This window comes from Eleutherodactylus coqui, chromosome 5 (genome assembly GCF_035609145.1).
Source record: "Eleutherodactylus coqui strain aEleCoq1 chromosome 5, aEleCoq1.hap1, whole genome shotgun sequence".
NCBI classification, from domain to species: domain Eukaryota; kingdom Metazoa; phylum Chordata; class Amphibia; order Anura; family Eleutherodactylidae; genus Eleutherodactylus; species Eleutherodactylus coqui.
The window spans coordinates 115,841,742-115,861,400 of record NC_089841.1 but is presented as its reverse complement, the minus strand read 5'-3'; the positions used below and the strand labels follow the sequence as shown (position 1 = coordinate 115,861,400).

Genomic DNA, 19,659 nt, shown 5'->3' with positions numbered 1-19,659 from the left:
TATTACAGCAAGAGCGCGCAAAGTATATGGCTCTCGCCAGCCCGTTTGGAGTCATCTGCTCTGGGGTGAGACATGGCACTAAAATAGCAATTGTAAAAACTACTGCAAGATGTACTGCAGCAAAGGCAATAGCACATGGGAGCTAGCCACCAGGCAGAGCTTACCCGGTCCACAGCAGAACTTGGAGATAATGATCCACAGAATCCTTGCTGGGAAAGTTGGAGCTTATGAGAAGATTCGTGCAGAGTACCACAAATCCCTGCAAAACCTTGTGTTGAAGGACCCTACTCAGCAGTCACCTGATGTCTAATGGATGCCCAGAAAGGGAGCAACACTGTGCAGGCATTGTTGTAGAACAGAAGAAGCCCTGCATCTATTGTTTCCTGTTTGCATACTGATAAGTCTTCCCCTATCCCCTGGGGGAGACTATATCATAGGAGTGGCCTGAGTAGGCCTGAAACCAGGGCCTAAATTTCTAACTCTGGCCAGCTATGCGCCAGCGATCAAATAGAGAGGAGTAGTAGCTGGCAGCAATGTGTAGCAAAAAAATAAAGGCCGCAAACGAAAGTGGCCGCCAGCCACGGGAATCCGCCCTTGGCACCTAGCATACTATAGTTGGCGCAATGTAAACTATGGTAGATTTGGGTGCCCGCTTTCGATGTCTTGCACTGATCCAGAGGGGAAAAAAAACAAACTATCAGGACAAGAGTAGCAGTAGCTACTGTCACTGAAGGAAGATTTGCAACTACCCTAAATAAATTAAAAACAAACAAAAACAAACAAACTGTTGATCAGGTGAACCCTAGAGATACCAGTTAGTCTGGATGGGGGTTGTAGTAGCCAGGAGAGGAAGGGAGGAAGGGAGAGGAAAGGGGAGAGGAAATACTCACCTCTATACAGGATAGATATTTACCACTCTTTGCTCCAGCAGTGTACGGGCTTGTCTCACCTGCCTTCAAGTAGGAAAGGAGTGATCTGGTAAAAATGGGACACTATAGCAGGCGGGTCACGTCCCAGTTAAAGCTTGGGTGAGCATCCTTTTCTTCTGAGGTTAAAATAGATAATAGCATGGTTAACGAGTTCAGCTTCCCTGTATTCCCTGAATCCAAGAGGATGTTGAAGATGGGCGATAACCAGGTCTGCCCCATATGGACACCAAGCTAAAACTAGTTCGATTGGTACCAACAGGAAAGGAATAGCTTGTAGGAGGAGCTAACATCTTTTTGCTTTATGTCTGTCTCCTAGAGGCAGTAGCTATACCCAAGGTGTTTAGTTGTGCCCCCCAATGATATGGACGAGAAAATAAAAATATTTTCTGCTGCCATCTTCTGAAAGCCATAACATTTGTTGCGAGATGCCCCGTAGTCTATATTGGTACCAATTTGGAGTACATACGACTTTCTGATTACTTGCTGCTTTTCAACTACTCTGTGGCAAGAGCAAATTAATAAGAATTATTAAATACATTATATGTACCCAAAACTGGTTTCTATAAAAACTAGAACTTGTCCTGCAAAATACAAGTTGTGATACTGCTAAAATGATGAAAAAAATAGAACAGTTATGACTGCTGGAACCCAAAAGGGAATATAATTTACTGAAATAAAGGCTAACCTTGTCACCAAAGGGTTAAAAATGCACTTACAAGTGCCATATATATCTACATGATACTTAAATTCAAACTCAACAATAAAAAAGTGACATTTTCAGGAGGTCTTTTTCCAATTTTAATGTGACTGTTGGGGGTTAAACAATGTCAGGCCATCTTTGCTCAGCTGTGTTAAACAGAATTCTTTGTAACTCAGGTAAAACAAAATTAAACTTTTTTTTTTATAGCCCTGATACGCATTATCAAACATCCTCATGGGTAGATTAATGTATCTCTTTTGCACTGCCATTTACTTACCTTGCCCAGTAATTCTCCAAGGGTCACATCTTCATGATTGAGAATCCATTTTTTATCCTGGAGAAACAGAGAAAAAAAAATCATATCATCCTCCACTTGATAAAAAGATCTCTTAAGCAGATGGAGAAAACTGTAGAGAATATTACAATTACTACCACATTGCTGAAACCATCTTAAAAGCTCGTAAAATACTCTGGCACAACAGGATATTAAAAGCTACATTGCTGTAATTTCATTTTACAGAGTAAAGCCTACAGCATGATGGCGTATTTATAAGCATTGCACAGCATGTACAATTTCACAATGGTCCGGATATGGTGCCGTCTGCTTTTGAATACTAAAATTACTTACATGATAGCAGACAAAAATGCAGCTTTCATAATATTTAGTGATTTCTTATGAGCTTAATATTAAACGCTTGGAATAACTGTATGGTTGTCCTTTAATATGATGAACATTCATTTCTGCTATATTTAAAGAACATGATCCAATTAATAATGTGGATTTTTTAAAAATCGGCATTATTTCAAATATGCTGGAAATACATGAAATAAGGAAGTGAAAGAAGAATATTCAAGTAAACCCATTTATCAATGTGTGAACTAAACAAATACAGGACCTCTATTGTGTCTAGATATACTGGATGCTTGTGATCTCACCCTTTAAAGACACATTTCTGCCACTCCAGCAGCTCCCCTGCTAGACATACTGTATACGTTATTGATTTGCACCCAATAAGATGTAGTACACATTTATTATAACCAAACACTTGCGTATTTCAAGCACAGTATAAAATGAGAAAGTCTATAAAGATCAAGAGCTTTACTACAAAGGCTGTATGAAAGTGCTACTGAAATGTTAAAACACTGCACAAACTATTTATACCTTGGTCCAGACAATACTCTAGAGATATATAACAAGGAACACGTCTCCAAGGATCAAACCACAAAGCATTAAGCTGTCGGGTTAGAAGGGGCTAAATGGAAAGCGCAAACAAGACAAGAAAATGCCATAAAAAGGTTATTTCTAAAATTGGAAGAATAGTGATGTGGAAATAGAAAGTGTGCCTTCCAGTTTAGCTCAAGCATTACATTGCTTGACTTTACACAGCATCACACTTTGTAGCAAGCGCATTTATTGTGTGCTCCAATACCTCTCAAGAAAGACTGAAACAACCTGGCAAATAGTCATGATTAAAAAAGCTACTAGTCTGCATTTCCAGAAACTATGCAGACCTGTATGTCTCTGTGGTGTATAGATTAAAGATAGATTACAAATAAACCTTGTGTGTAGGCTGATCTTGCAGTCACGAAACTCCCTTTCATCTGCTCTCTTACTTCTTGCTAGCCTTTAGAGGCAGTAGTAAAAACAACATTAAATGGTCACTTACTGTTCAAACATCTTGTGGTTATATGATAGCCAGTGGGATAACTAGCAAAACTTCTATGGACAAAAATACACTTTCAGGTAAATACTCTAAAATGCTGGCCACTAAGGGTCTCCCTTCCCCCCTACCTAGCTGTCCATAGCTTGCAGTTAAAATGATTGACATGAGATGACAGGACATAGAAGAGGATGTGCATAAGGGATGTGAGTGATCATGTTAATTGAAGTCTAGGAGACTTGAGGTGAAGGGGTTGAGTAAGTTATCAGTTGTGATTTCATAGTATGTTAAACTGAATGAAAACAATGTCCATCTAGTTCAGCCTGTTTCAACTCCCTTGTTGATCCAGAGAATGGCAAAAACCCCAAGAGGTAGAAGCCAATTAGCCCATTTGGGGAAAGATTTCTTCCCGACTCCAAAATGGCAGTCAGAATAATCCCTGGATCAACCTTTGATAGTTCCTACCTAAATTTAAGACCCATAACAACCACCCACTGGTCACCTAATAACTATATCCTATAACATAGTGCTCAAGAAAGAAATCTAGTCCCCTCTTAAACTCCGCAATTTAGTCACATCTACACTGGTTAGTCTTGCTGTACACAGTCCTACATAAAAGGGAGACTAGGCAAAATTTTACTAATGTTTACACATATTGCAATTATTTCAAATGTGCACTTAACTCAAATTGAAATCTACAACTTTTTTTTGCTGATCTGTGCCACCGCTGCTTTCAAGCTAGCTTCAGTTTACCACATTGTCATTTTAAAATGGCCGACAGGGAATGCAAAAGCTACATCTCCGACAATGCCCCATTGCCAGTTACTAATGTGTACATTCACGACTGTACATACTGTGTCATTACAGAATTTGAAGGCACTGAGAATGCCTGAGAAATAAAAAAAAAGTAGAGCATACAGGTTCTTACCATTCTATACTGATGGTGAACTAAGTGAGTGAAACCGTAAATAAAGCAATATCTCTGCAGCTTTGCAAAACAATTTATGTTACTATATAGCAAAACTACGTTCCCACCTTATGAAGCATAAAACGTTCACTCTAAATCGTTGAAATACCCCTTCAACGGTTTTTGAGCAGAATCAGCAGTTATTTGCACAATCTATAGAACACAACATAAGAGCTAAAACTCCTCCCAACAGTTCTGAGAGAATTGAGAATCAATTGTACACCCTGAATAGGGAAGGAAATGGGGAAACATTCAGAAGACAACTCATAAGGGCCAGATAGTGTTATTCTCCAGGTACACTAATGCAGCTTAGTCTGAAGAATTACATATGCTTTAAAAAGGAGTTTCCCGAGGACATTGGCCTTAGGGCAGGCTCACACAAGCATAATTTCACCGCGGAGTAAATGAAAGTACATCGATTTTCACTGACCCACTCACGCTACCGTTTTTTAACCCTTTCCAATCCAATTTGTATCTGTTTCCTAGGGGGCTTACTCTTTTTCTGCCGTTATACAACAGCGCTATATGCTGGCTAAAGCCAGTACTGCATGAGGTGACACATTGGATAGGCTCCGACAGCAGAGAGGCTGGCAATATACAGTAAGAGAACCCCAACAGATGTCTTCCAACATCGGAGCTGTACAGCCTTAAATCATAATGTCTTCAGAGGTCAGACAGTGGATTGGAAAGGGTTAATTGCGTATGATAGGCAGGTAAAAAAAAAAAAAAAGCAATTTCTACTTGAACACATATTGAGCATCATAGACACCTATTGTTCTCTATGGACATGTTATAAATCCTGTAGATACGCGATTACATTGTGTATGTGCAGTGTTCATACGAAACACCGCTAAGAGACTGTAGGTAATTTAAAAACTAAACAAGTCACAAGTGTGAGCCGGCCCTTACACGGTATCTATTGTTTTTATCATATTCAATCTAAATGAGACAAAAAATTTAGAGCGGATTGATCTCATTAAACTGTATGAGGGTTTTTAAAATCTGCTACAGAGTTCTGAATCCACTGGTTCCCTTAACGGAGCCGTAAAGTTCAATGATAAAATTATAACTGCTTATAACAATTCTTAGAGTATACAAATTTATAGGACTCCTAACCAACGCAATAATAAATCAGTCTTCAGTGAATGCCCTGTAATGTTGGATGAAAGCAGACAGAATATTAATATTTACTAAAGCTGTGTGAAGGTAGCAGTATAACAGAGCCCTGAGCTCCATAAGTAGATTTAAAAACCTCAAATACACAAATGGCAATGGGTGGGGTGTCTATTGGTTTATAACATAAATGTTGATTGTACAGGTTTATTTCAAAAGGTACAGGAACCACTGGCTGCCGCTCATCTCCCAGGAATAAATAACCGAGCAGGTTCAACGCCAACTGAGAAATCCATCTCTATTTCATCTCCAGTCAGCTTGACTGAGGAGTTAGGACAACACAGTTATACTTTGGATTGGAAAGGGTTAAAGGAGACTAAAAACAGCAATTTCCCGGCTACCTGCACACTCCCAAGCTTGTATTTATCTTGCGTGGGAAAAGCCTGTTGTGGATTCCTTGGATGGGGAGGGTTATCATCTCTGCTTAAGGAGAGTACCTAAAAAGGTGTATGGAGACATCTGAGAGGTGAGTGAGGAGACTTAAGGCCATGCATGCTCCTTTGGGAAATATATGCAAATAAGGAAGATGGAACAATACCTCTGCAGCGCCACCTATTGGATGGCAGCATTCCTTCAAATCAATGTCTGACCCTATAAAAAAGTTTTTAAAACAATGATTGGGAATGGACAACCAAACCAGAAATAATACACAGACCGTTATTTATGGGTTTTTGCCCCTCGTCAGTGTGCAGCAGGATTCTGGCTTGGCTAGAGGTCTGTGATGTCATATCTATAATATACATATGTATAATATTCATATGTATATTGTATATGTATATTAAACTATGCATGGGGGAGGTCCAATGCTGGATGTAATATACATTTGCAGAAGACAGGCTGGATGTCGGACCGCTTTCCCGCATACCGTAATATACATACGCAGAAAAGAACTCCCATGGCAGATCGCTCTTCCTCATAGTGTTAGAAACGTGTTGGACCTCTCCCGACATAGGAGCTGTGCAGGAAAATCCCAATGTCGGATGAGGTCCCACACTAAATTGGAAAGGGTTAATCTTAGTCTTTAGGCGTGATTACTATGAGCGGTCCCTATTCCATATGAACAGCCTGTAGATTTTACCCCCAAAACATGATTACACAAAACAAAGATTTACAGTCTTCCTACAGGATCCAGTCGGGTGACTGGCATAAAATATATATATTACATGGACCAATAATTTGGCTTTGTGTAATAAGCCTAAAACAGCAAATCCTTATAAGTCCGCAGAGCCTGTAGCTCACAACTTTATCTTTAGAAAACATAACTATACCCGTCAGCACGGCCAAGATAAAACGTATACACAATTTTTCCTATGAAGTCCCCTTAATAAGAAAATCTACATTTCATCACAAGTGGTATTTATGCCATGGCCATACTGAATTTTGAGAGAGGAAATTACCAGAGATCAATCACATGTAAACATTTTTTTCCTAATTAAGCATTTAGCATTTTGGCAGCCTTCAAAAATGGACAGCATGGCAATTTCCTTTCATATAATTAAACACAAATCAAATTACTGTAGATGTTAGTCAGTGCAAGAATTTTATTGCTGATAACTGTTATTTTCTATCATGCAGAGGTTTGCCGAGAGATTACTTAATTGCACACATTTCCCCAACTCACTCTGCATATATTTAGTGGGAGCACAGGATTATTCGCCACGTGATAAACTTTGTCAGAGCACTTTCAATCTTAAAGCCTTATTGACAAGCGCATGCAAATTAGTCTATCTTATTAGAAGCAGCTTCACAAGTTCTCCATAATTGAACTCATCTTTGAGGGAAAATGCAAATGAATGTCATATAAATAAAAAAAAAAAAGTTTTGGAAGTATATAATATTTAAAAAGAATTTTCATTTTGATAGTAATAGTTTCACAGGAAAGAAAGGTCAGTTGTGAAGAAAGGTAAAGGTAAGATAAAGTCCCCTGGTGCAAGCACCAAGTCGTGACCGACTCGTAGGCTGACGTCACATCAACACGTTTTCTTGGCAGACTGTTTTGGAGGGGGGGTTTGCCATTGCCTTCACCAGTTATCTGTACACCCCAACAAGCTGGGTACTCATTTTACCGACTTTGGAAGGATGGAAGGTTGAGTCAACCTTAAGCTGGCTACCTGTGGTGACTGAACCCACAACCTTCAGGTCGTGAGTAAAAGCTTAGAACTGCATTCTGCTGCCTTAACACTCAGCGCCATATGAGGCTCTCAGAAAACAAGATTAAGCAACAGACAATCGTACTAATTGATCTTTAAAAATCCACATTCGTTTCCATTGTAGGAAACAATTCAAGTCAAAAAGAGACAAAGTATGTGTTAAAGTGTAACTAAACATTAAAAAAAATATATGTATGTCTTACATGTAATATTTATCCTGAGGGGCCAGGTGCTGGGAACCACAAATTGCTAGAACTAATGTGCAGAAACAATCAGCCGAGTCCTGTGCCTGTTCGGTTGTAATCAGTGAGCAGTATACAGGCTACATACATTTTTTATGGAGTCCGTACACAACTCTGAGCAGGAACATCAGATAGCTGACCGGGTATAGTGCTCAGGTGAGCACTTCTGTCCCTTTGTTTTTAGCAATTAGTGGAGGTCGCAGCACTCGGACAACTACCAATTAATACTCCTGACATGTCACGGTGACATATCAGAAGTTCAATTACACTATAACATTTACATCATAAAAAAGAATAATTAGATAAATAGAAGTCTGAAAGTTGACCCTATATTTGAAGGCTTATTTCCAAAATATCTAACATTTAATTGTTGACAGATTTTTAAGTACTCATTTCTTAGGGCTCATTTAGACACAAAGAGGATTGCTCAAAAATCGCTCAAATGACAGTTTGAGTGACAGCTTTGAGCGATCATTTTGCATAAACTACTAAGTAGCTACTTAGCTACTTAATAGGTTATTGGTGTGCAAATGAAGCCTTTTGCTGAATGCAGATAACAGCTGAAGGTCTGTTATCTGCATTCAGCTCCATTGTTCTTCAGCAGGATAGAAAGAATGTCATCAGCGCTCTCTGCGGAGAACTCAGCGTGTGATCCTGATCAGCAGGAATGCTGCTTTTCAAGCTGGCTTGAAGTCAGCAATGAACGAATAGTGCACGAAAAATGCCTGATTGGCGTGCGTTTAGACACAGCGGTTATAGCTCAAAAGATAGCTTTTGAGCGATAATCGTTGTGTCTAAATGGGCCCTTAGTAGTTCTAAAGCCTAAATAAGCATTCTTGGTTATTAGATACTGAAGGTCATACTAATGGGCAAGCCAAAGACAAATGATTGCAAGTAGAGAGTCTACTATTTAGTAATACAAAAACTTTGCCGGTATTCGTGCAGTATCTCTACACCGGAAGTATGGGTTGGCTGGTCTGACCTTCAGGTAACGCCCAAAGCTGACAAAAGCTCGAGCGTGGAGACATACTACCCTAAAAGGGCATTTGCACTGGAAAAATGTTGGACAAACAATGGACGAAACTGGTCTTTGTGTGTACTCGCTACCATGCTGCTGCACAGATATGAGTATCGCTGGCTCGCTTAACAGGGAGGAGGGGCAGCTGGAGCAGATTTCTCCCCCTCCCTTTTCCATTCACTTTAGCAGCAGCCGTTCAATACTGAATGGCTGCTGCAAAGAGGCCAAGTCAGCTGGAGAGGATTTCTCTCCCCCAGCCCTCTTTATTCACTTTAGCAGCGGCCGCTGCTAAAGTGAATGTAGAGGGGCAGGGGGAGGACAATGAGAGAAATTTCCTCAAGTCGCCCGATCTGTAAGCGAGCCAGTGATACTGTAGTATGTCTCCACCGGAGGTTGTGACCTAGGTGTTACCTGTAGGTCAGCCCAGCCAACCCATACGTCTGGTGGAGACATACTACACTAATATTAACTTTGCCTATTCAGGTGTCATTTTGTTGCAGTCCACAGCAATAACAAGAATTTTTGGTAAACCCAGATTACAAAGTGCTTCAGGTTAATTAGTTAAAACAATATACAAGATAACATTAAGGCTGGATTCACACAGGGCGGAATTCCGTCGGAAATCTTGCAGTTTTGCTGCAGTGAAAAAAACGCAAGATTTCTGCCAGGAAAGCACAGCTTCAAAGCCCGCGGCACTTAGCCGTGGGCTTTGGAGCGGCTTGGCCGCATGCTTCTCCGTTGCATCCGGCACTCCCATAGAAAGGAGCGCCGCCGCAACGGAAGAAAAAAAAAAGACAGACATGCGGCAGCTGGGGAATCCGCGCTGCAGCATTGGCTTTTGCCAGCTTTGCTGCGACGGATTGGCCGTCCCGTGTGAACGAGATTTTTTGACAAATCTCATCCACATGGCTGGGTAATCCTGGGATCAGAGGCTGCAGGCGTATTTGCCGCAGCGAAATTCTGCATGGAATTTCCGTGGCAAATCCGCCCTGTGGGAACCCAGCCTAAAAATGCAGACCTTCATTTGGTTAATTTGATATTAATACTTTTTTGAAAACCAAAAAAATACATTTTTGTTTACACAAACTAACAGCTGGATTGGGGAAACCAAGGACATAGTGGCTAGGGACTGCTCTTGGTTAGATGGCATCCTGTGCAGAAATTATTCATGCTTCCCACATCAGGTAGTGTCCCGTGGTGAAACTCCAAAATAGCAGGACAAACTCAGTAGCTAACAGTATGTTTAATCCAGAAAGGTATAAAAACGCAACGCATTTTGGCCCAACAGCATATAATGGGGCCTTCCTCAAGCATAAAATTAACACATAAATACAACTGTATATATAGATAACATAGGTAGCATAAGTGTATTACCTGTGAAGAGAAGTGTGAGGGTGTAGAGCAACGCCCCACTCGTAGCGCATCATGTGACCACCGCAGGTGACATGGCAAAGTCACGTGACCGTGCGTACGTGGGTCAAAGTACTGCGTGCTTCACTCTGCTACACGTTCCCTATGACACGCACACAGGACTTTGACTCTCTACGCGCGGTCACGTGACTTTGCCATGTCACCTGCGGCGGTCACATGACGCACTCCACTGCACAGCTTTTTCTTACAAAAACAGTACTGCTACTTGCGATTTTCTTATGGTTTTTTTTACGCAATTTTTTAGCGCAGAAGTCAATAAGACTATCTAATGTTAAAAGCGCATTGCATGAAAATCCCAAGTTCCTGATTTGCAGTACGATAAAAAGGAGGCTCCATAGGGAAACATGAGAGATTTAAAAAAAAAAACAAAAAAAAAAACAAAACACACGAAACGCAGAAAGACATGCCGCAATTTTTTTTTCACGCAACATTGCATTAGTGAAAACATTGCAAATGTGAAGGAAACTATTGAAAATCATTGGTTTCATAATTCTGTGTTTTACTGTCTCGCATTTCACGAAAATCTCGTGATTTTATCGCCAGTGTGAAGGCACCCTAAATCAAAGCACATATCTGAGGGCTTGCTTTTTTGCTGAAGGAGTTGTATTTTTCAATGGTACCATTTATGGTGACCATGTGGGGTGGGGAGCTATAATGGTGCCCCTGAACTCCACAGGGACGTTGTTACACCCTGGCCACACACCCTGAAGGCTAGGTATCATAGCTGCTTACAATTTCATTACTCAACAGGAAAGTCACTCCACCACCACAAGTTTACACTAAAGGGGCTATCTCATGAAAATCATTATTCATCTATTAATCATCTATCCATAGAATAGATGACAGAGGATTGATCGCTAGGGTTCTGCCTGCTGAGACCCACAGGTAGCAGGAGAATTCATCTGAATAGGGTTGTTTTGGCTGCAAGCCCTACAGAAATTTCTGTAACAACTTTGCTGCGTGTCCAAAAGGGACAGATAGGCTGTCAGAACTCAGGAGGCATCATGTCATACAGTTCTGATGGTTTTGTGAGTGCTGCAAACTCTTGGCAATCCAAACTACCCCGAAACCCCCACAGTTTAGCGGGTTGCATTTAGGGCTTTATGGTTCCTTGAGATAGCGGGAGCATGAAAAGCTTAAGAAAAATTATTAAAATACAACCTTGTGTCCTTAAAACAAGCCAAGTACTAGTGCATCTAACTGCTTTATAGTCATCAAATCATCAATGCACACCGTCAGTCGTAAAAACTAGATTTTCAGGCATCATTTGTACGAACATGCTGATCTACGGATAGCGGTGATGGAGAACAAGAGGGACTCAACTACTGAAGCAGTTCGATCAAGGAAATGACAAAAGCTCTGGTGACAAACTTTCTCTCATAACTGATGCACTTGATATTTATACAACATGTACATAGTCAAGACAAGCCAACATACCCAAATCATATTCTGCTTCCAAAATATGAAGTATGGAAAGACACCTAGACGAGATAACAGGAAAGCAGCAAACCCTGCACAGCACATCGCATTCACAGAAGTTCCACATTACCAATTTATATTAAACAAAGCAGCATGACAACGATCACATAAGTTCATAAACTGCATATATAGGACCCGGTGTATGAAAACGGCACACGCAGGGTGTCTTTGTTGACCCCTGAAACTAACACGAATGGTTACTGTGGGCAATAACACTTTTTGAGAAGATTTCTCATACATAAGGCTCTTCGTAATCAGAAAATTGAGTAAATGATTAAAGATGATTTTACCATTTAAAGTATAAAATCCACCTTAGTCCTCTGTGTTATAAAGTTAAACAAAGGGGCTGTCTGCTTTACTGGCTCTATCATTATAATAATCTATGGATTTCAATGGCTGTCTTGTAAGACCTTATTTTCCCTGCAAAAAAAGAAGAAAATTGATCACCATCGCCAGCATTTGTATAACGGTTGCACAGAGCTGCGAGGGCAGTGCTCAGTCAGGATCTTACTCTTAAAGTGAACTGGTCATCAGCTATAGACACTACATAGAACAATGGAAGTGCGTGCACACAGCCTGCAGAGGCGATTCCACTGCACTGTTCATTCGCCAACTTTGATGGCTAACAGGGAGGAAACTGGGGACCCAGTAAAGCATAGAAAAAAAAACATCCCTAAACTCTTCGGAACGTGTCCTAGGAGTAGCTTAACTTAGTTTATAGTGCTTTTAGGTCATGATAGGTTCCATTTAAATTAAGGCGATACTCAAATGAAAATGTATTGAAATCAATCCACAAATGTTAAAGGGGTTGTCCCGCGCCGAAACGGGTTTTTTTTTTTTCAACAGCCCCCCCGTTCGGCGCGAGACAAAACTGATGCAGGGACCTAAAAAAAAATCCGCACAGCGCTTACCTGAATCCCAGCGCTCCGGTGACTTCTTACTTACCGGTTGAAGATGGCCGCCGGGATCTTCTCCCTCGGTGGACCGCAGCTCTTCTGTGCGGTCCATTGCCGATTCCAGCCTCCTGATTGGCTGGAATCGGCACGTGACGGGGCGGAGCTACACGGAGCCGCTCTCCGGCACGAGCGGCCCCATTCAGAAAAGAAGAAGACCCGGACTGCGCAAGCGCGTCTAATCTGGCGATTAGACGCTGAAAATTAGACGGCACCATGGAGACGAGGACGCCAGCAACGGAACAGGTACGTGAATAACTTCTAATAACTTCTGTATGGCTCATAATTAATGCACAATGTACATTACAAAGTGCATTAATATGGCCATACAGAAGTGTATAGACCCACTTGCTTTCGCGGGACAACCCCTTTAAATTGTGACCTTTTGGTCTGAATCCAGACCTTCCTCAAACAATAGGATTGGAGCAGAGGACTAGGTTGGAAGTAAGTGGTGAAATAAAAGCTGGGAAATGTATTTGTTTCAATTAACTCTTTCCCACTTAAAATTAGTCTTACCCTTCAACACAAGTAAAAAGTTGCTGAATGCCATCTCCTAATTGACCATCACACTGTCCATGTGGATTGTCACCCAAGTCCTTCGATAACAATGCACTACTCTTGTCAAGTGCTATGTCCCTCCCAGATGGAAGAATGCCACAGTGGACAATTTGTATGTACCCTTTTCATTTCTTAAAAGTAAAACCTGGTGCTGCAATTGCAAACGTTTACATGGAGTATAAAACCTTTTATAACCCTTCAATCCAATGTCGGACTTAATCCGACATTCAGATTTCCCTGCATAGCTCCGATGTCGGACAAGGTCTAACACGTTTATAAACACCATGCAGGACAGCTCTCCAATGTCTGAGGCAGTTCTGCATTTGTATATTACAGTATGCAGTACAGCGCTGTGCAAAACTGCCTCCGACATTGGAGAGCTGTCCTGCATGGTGTTAGAAACATATGCTACACACATTATATGCAGTTATAATATCCCTTTGTAAGGCACTGGATTAGATAATTAGAGAAATCAGAAATGAATGGTCTTGTAATATAAATGTGTGCATGTACTGTGAAACAGTGATTGATAAAGCGCTGGAGGGCGGATACGTGCCACCGAGCGGCCTGGGCTCGGTGGAGGAAGCCAGCATTTGGGTGTCAGTAACACTAAGTTACTGACACATTGCAGTTTATGTAGTGGCTCCAAGCCGCATAGTCCGAGCCGGCTTTTCCTGGAGTGGTCAAAGTGAAGGGTGGGATGGCCACTCCCACGTACCAGGTGAGACTGGTACCAGGCCTTATAAAGCCTGGGCCTGCAGGTCTTGGGGAGATGTGGGCTGAGAGAGCCAGAGAGAGGGCTCAGTGGAGCTAGGAGCCCGGCTAGCCCAGTGTGTGGCTGAGAAGGCCAGAGGTTTACAGGGAGACGCCCCTAACCTCCACACCTAGGAGAGGTGTGTGCTGAGACCTCTGCAGGTCTGAGAGCAAGGCTGGCTGTGCGCAGCAAGTGTTTGTTTTTGCAAGAGAGTAGACAGGGTCGGTCTAGGTCTAGTAAGTGCTCAGACGAGCAAGAGTTACTTTATTGGCCTGGTGTTAAGGCCTGTTTTTGCTTTGTTTTGTGCTGAAATAAACCCAGGCGAAGCCTGGACTACGAACTTTATCCAGAGTGTCACTGTCTCTGACAGTTTACACCCCGGCCGCTACTTTACCCTGATGCAAATCCCTCACAGTACGTATTAGCAATATACATATATTTACAGGATTAATTCCTAATAAATTTTCCCAATGTGAAACACTCATGTTTAATTTTCAAAAATTGCTAATAAAATCATCATGACAGTTCATTTTTATGTGCTTCTGTTCAGTAATTCCAGGGAATCAATAATGCACTTTCCCATACAAAATAAATAAGAGCGGGGGAGTGTGCGGGTGGCAGGTAAGGGTTAAAGAACAACAATGACGCCATTAATTTAAAGCAGCTCGTTGTGCAGGATCGCAATTACTTTCTACTTGTCCTTTACACAATTCTTCACATACTCTGATCTCCTGCAACGGCTATTAAAAATAAATGTCATGACAATATGAAAGCTACAAATTGTAGAATTAGCAGTTACTGTAAAGGGTAAGAAAATACTTTTGTGCAGGAAGGTAAAAATTCAGTAATAAAAGGATGATACAGATATTTTCAATTTGGGTTTATAAAAAAAATAATGATCCCAATGCTATAATGCTCTCCAGTAAAATCGTTTTGACTTATTCTTGCCAAACCAATTTAGTACCTAATGTTAGAAAATAAAGATAAACTCCAGTTATGGCTGTGATGTACCTGAGAACTAAAACATCTGGGCACATGACTGACATCTTCGTGCAAGTTTCCTCTATTTAAATGCTGGTACATGTATTTTATTATGCATGCTTGACAAAGGCACGATCCTACAGTGCCAAAACGCGTAGCATTGGAATAAAAGTATTCTATATTGCACTATTATGGACTAGTGCTACTTTGGACCCTTAGATTGCGGTGCCTTTTATGTAATTAGGTTTTCATTTAAAGAGCACCTGGTAACAGATTGCCCAACGGCTCCAGACGTCTCTCCAGTTCCCACTGGATTGGGAACAAAGATACCATTTACACGCAATCCAGGAGGAATGGTGTCAGTGGGATATCCCTAACCAGGGTTAACCCACTGTGTGCCGGGTTTATGTCTTTGTAAACTAAACCCACAAGGCGCAATTCTCATAATTTATATTTTCAATGCATCAGATGGTAGCACATATCGTCTGTCTGTGAAAACGGCGGCCGATATACGCTTGTGTGAATAAGCCCTTACCAAACAACATGTACTTGCAAAAGTCAATGTGTATGACACTATGGGGAAAGTTACACATACCTTAACAACTGGATTTAACAGGACCACTCCAGATTTCTTAGTTATAACTTGTTTAGTAGTATAATGGTGTTCTATAAGTTGTGGAATTGTTGGAAAGCCGGTTCCTTCAAACCTATATAAATTCTGTTTAGAGGAGAAACAAAAAAAATAAAAATCTGTATTACAATTTCAGAATAGGAGAAAAGTATTTTCACATATGCTTTCAACTACTATCTAGCAATGATTGGACTGCTAATATTTCTCCATCCGTGTCTTGTTGTGCACTGTAGTGTATTGCTATTTGACATGTTTCCCTGAAACATATCAAATCCTGTTAAAATTGCGATGAAGACTGTTTGTCTTCCTTCTACCAGAGTGCCAGTTTATTAAATTTTCACATTCATATACTGTACATGTAACTCTGGCGAAAAACGCATCTTAACTGCCCCCATCCCCTGATTTCCTGCCACACATTGGAGGTGTCTAAGGCTGCATGCACACAGCAGAGAAAGATGCTTCCCTAGCAGCAGCGGCGGCGTCCGCGCGTACCTGCTTTCTTGAAGATTTATCTGTACTGCGGATGGTCCGCATGGCTCGCTGTTGGACATGCGCAGTACAGATTTTTTTTTTCTTTTAAACTCCTGCTTTTCACGCGGAATCCGCGGCCCATCCACAATGCAAGTTGCGGACAGGCCGCAGGTCGGACAGCTTCCATTGACATCAATGTAAGCAGCCTGTGCGGATACCGCAGGAAAATGGAGCATGCTGCATTTTTTTTTTCCTCCGAGAGCGGACACCGCAATTGGTTTCCCCTTGTGTGCATGAAAAATTACTACTCCATAGCATACTATGTAGAGTTATTGCTGCGGAACCCAGAGGCGGACGCCCGCTCTGGATTCGGCAGCAAAACTCCGCCCCTGTGCATGAAGCCTTATGTATATAACATTCACTTCCATGCAGTGCAGCCTCCTGTCTGATACTGGACACTGCCATTACCTTCTTATTCTATTGTCACCTCCTCACTCAACATAGAAACAAGCAAATCTCAAGTGGTCAGAATGAGATCACATGACCCACCTGAAGAGAAGGACTGCAGACATTTCATACAGAAAGGAATAACTAACAAACAAGGTAATATTAGCTGGTCATTCCATGCCACACCTTCACAAAAAATGATCACTTTAATATATTTTCTTTTTCTCCTGTTTCCAAAGACTTTGCAAAATGAAACTTGCACTAAGGAGGAATTGCATTTATCTGTATTACAAACTAGATTTAAAAAAAACTGGACATACAATCTTTTTTGGATATTCAAAGTTAAAGTTTACATCCTGAGACCTTGAAATGAAGAAAAGTAATATTTTGTTACAAAGCATTTTTTGTATAACAAGTGTGCTCCATTAGCTTGAAAATAAGCCCAAAATAAAACTTCTATTATTATTAGAAGCAAAGTTATGAATTTTCTTTGCTGACTCTGTGAGCATTAATTTCACATTTTTTCATGGTGTGCATCCCTACGATACGAATACTATGTATAAAAGTGAGGGCTTCATTTTTACATCTGTAAATTACTTTATGCCCTCTACCATCCTACCACATTTAATAAAAAACTGAGATGGTTGGGTTAGGAGCTGTAATGATTTGACATGAAATGGCCCTGTATTTGGGGACCAGCAACATGATGAATGGAAAAAAAAAAATCTATATAAAAATGACCAAAAACATCCCCTTAAATATGTATAAAAAAAAAAGACTCTGGCAATGGGCGCTGTGCTAGCAATAAGATGCTGGGCCACTGCTAAGTGCCAGTGTCAGAAAAAGACTGCTGCATACAGAGTAGACCAGTAAACAGCTTATTGGCGGGAGCCCTTGCGAGTAGACCCCTACTAATCAGCTGCGGATAAACCATCTTAAGGATAGGTATTCAAATCTTCAGAGCTGGACAGTTCCTTTAAAGGAGTTCTGTCATTACAAAAAAAAAAAATTCAATATTCACCTATTCGTCCCCAGGCAGCCTTCTTACCTCATATTCTCGTTGTCGATCTTCTCCTGGTTCCTCCAATCCCCCGGATCACCTCACCACAAGCCACCAGATCCTCTTCTTCCTGTGATGTAGCGTTCACTGCCTAGTAGGAAATGCCGAATTCTATGCCAGGCAATTGCCGCAACTGCAGTAGAGAATGTACAATACAAAACAGGAAGAAGAGGATCCGGCCAGCTGGAGGGGACGGGACCCGGGGGACTGGAGGAGCCAGGAGAATATCAGCGGGACAAAGATGCTGTAAGAAGACTGCCTGGGGAGGAATAGGTAAGTATTGAATTTGTTTTTCCTCTAATGACAAAACCCCTTTAAGAAAAACAAACAAACAGTCTTGAACACTTTAATAATATGTTATTTTATTAAGTTTGCAGAAAACTTCGCTTTTTTTTTCGAAGATAAAATAAAATTAGACATATTTTAACTCCATTGCTGCCCCTTGTAAGCAATCAATAATATTGACGCTTTCGTTTTATCAGTAATCTTGTGGTTGATGATGTATGTTGGCATGGCAGTTGTTATTCATACTTGCACTAAATAAATAAAGCTTTTGTCAAAATTACCTGATTGCAAATTTATTTTTTTTAAAGTTTTTTGCCATTTCTCTCTTCGGTAGCTGCTTTCTAACAAATACAGCTTGTTCGAAAGCTAGCGTTGGTAAACTGTCAAACGTACTTTGCGCCAAATTATTTGCTTTAGACAGTTTCAAACATTTTTTATGACTCATCTGACAAAGGGGATGTCCCTTAGTTGAAAAGGGGTGTGGTCACGATGCAACATTACCCCAAGTTGATACTTGTCAAGCTATTTAAGGGTTGGTTGGAATCCCTCCATATCTGCCTTTGATCAGTTGAACAGAAAGTCATGCTTAGTTTCTGCGGTTTTGCTTAGACCCTCTATTAGTTGAGTTTTGTATTACTTTTTAAATCTGTTTTTTCTTCTCAGATCTGCGTGATGTAATGTTTTATTGTTATAGATTTTTCTTTTTGAACATTTCAATGAAGAGAAAGTATACATAAAATTTTGGTGCAATTTTGCCATAAACTATGCTAACTAATTAAGTGGTATAAAAGTTAGCCTAGACCATTTATACACTGGACAGATTTATCATTCACCAATGTGATAAATCTGGTGAATTTGGGGTTCCGTTTCCCTGCTCTAGTCGGGGAGCAGAAAAATGGCCAAATGGATCAGTCTTATGATGGACCCGAACAGTGCCAGACAGACCCTACTGACTATGAAGGGGGCTGTTCTGTTTCCAGACATTTGTCTGGCATTTTACAGAACGAAGAACAGCAGCATACCGTGCTTTTTCGTCCCCTTTTTATCTATCCAAGCAGCAACAGAGGTTCTGAATGGAACTTCTGAAGCTGATGTGAACAATCTGATCTAAATTTGCTCTGTCTAACTATTAGACAGTATTAGTAAAACTGCTCCAGTATTTCCGCTTCGAACACATCCAGATGACTAGGGCAGCTCTGTAAGGGCAGAAATTTGACAAGCAGATTGAAAAAAGGCTATATTATTCTGTTAATCTATGTCAATGAGGATTGTGTGGATGTATGCCACCAGTTACTGTGCATCAAAAGGACCAAACCCAGTAAGTAGAATAAATACTTTTGCCCAAAGCTTTCCTCAATTTTTTTGGGGGGGATTTTGATAAGTTTACTTTTCAGAAAGTAAAAGCCATTAACAAGGGCCTGCCTGTCACGTGGAAGATATTGGCCACGCAAGCATGCTATACATGTAGGAACATTTGGTAACAGTACCATTTCAGAATGACGGCATACAGCTTGTTATAAGCTGTAAAGTCACTTGTTTTGTGTGCAAATCACTATTTTCCAATTCCAGACTCTACCTATAAGAATCCTTTTCCTACTTTCCAGAATGAATGACAGGCTTCCCTGGTAATGTTTCTAGCTCATGAATAAGGCATATAGAGACATTGCTCATTAGAATACATGCAGTGTACACCAGAGCATGGCATTATTCTTACAGCTCATCATTACATATGAATAGTGCAAAAATCCATATTCCTGCGAGGTGTTAAC

At 40.8% G+C, this 19,659-nt stretch overlaps 1 protein-coding gene across 1 annotated transcript in view; it reads right to left on the bottom strand.

The window, feature by feature from the left end:
* FER (FER tyrosine kinase) overlaps positions 1–19,659 on the bottom strand; it is a 202,114-nt gene that overhangs the window by 74,198 nt on the left and 108,257 nt on the right. The window contains exons 14-15 of the mRNA XM_066603044.1: positions 15,592–15,714; positions 1,907–1,963 (exon numbers count right to left, since the gene is read on the bottom strand). Of these exons, the coding sequence (XP_066459141.1) occupies positions 1,907–1,963; positions 15,592–15,714 (180 nt within the window). The remainder of the gene's footprint in view (positions 1–1,906; positions 1,964–15,591; positions 15,715–19,659) is intronic.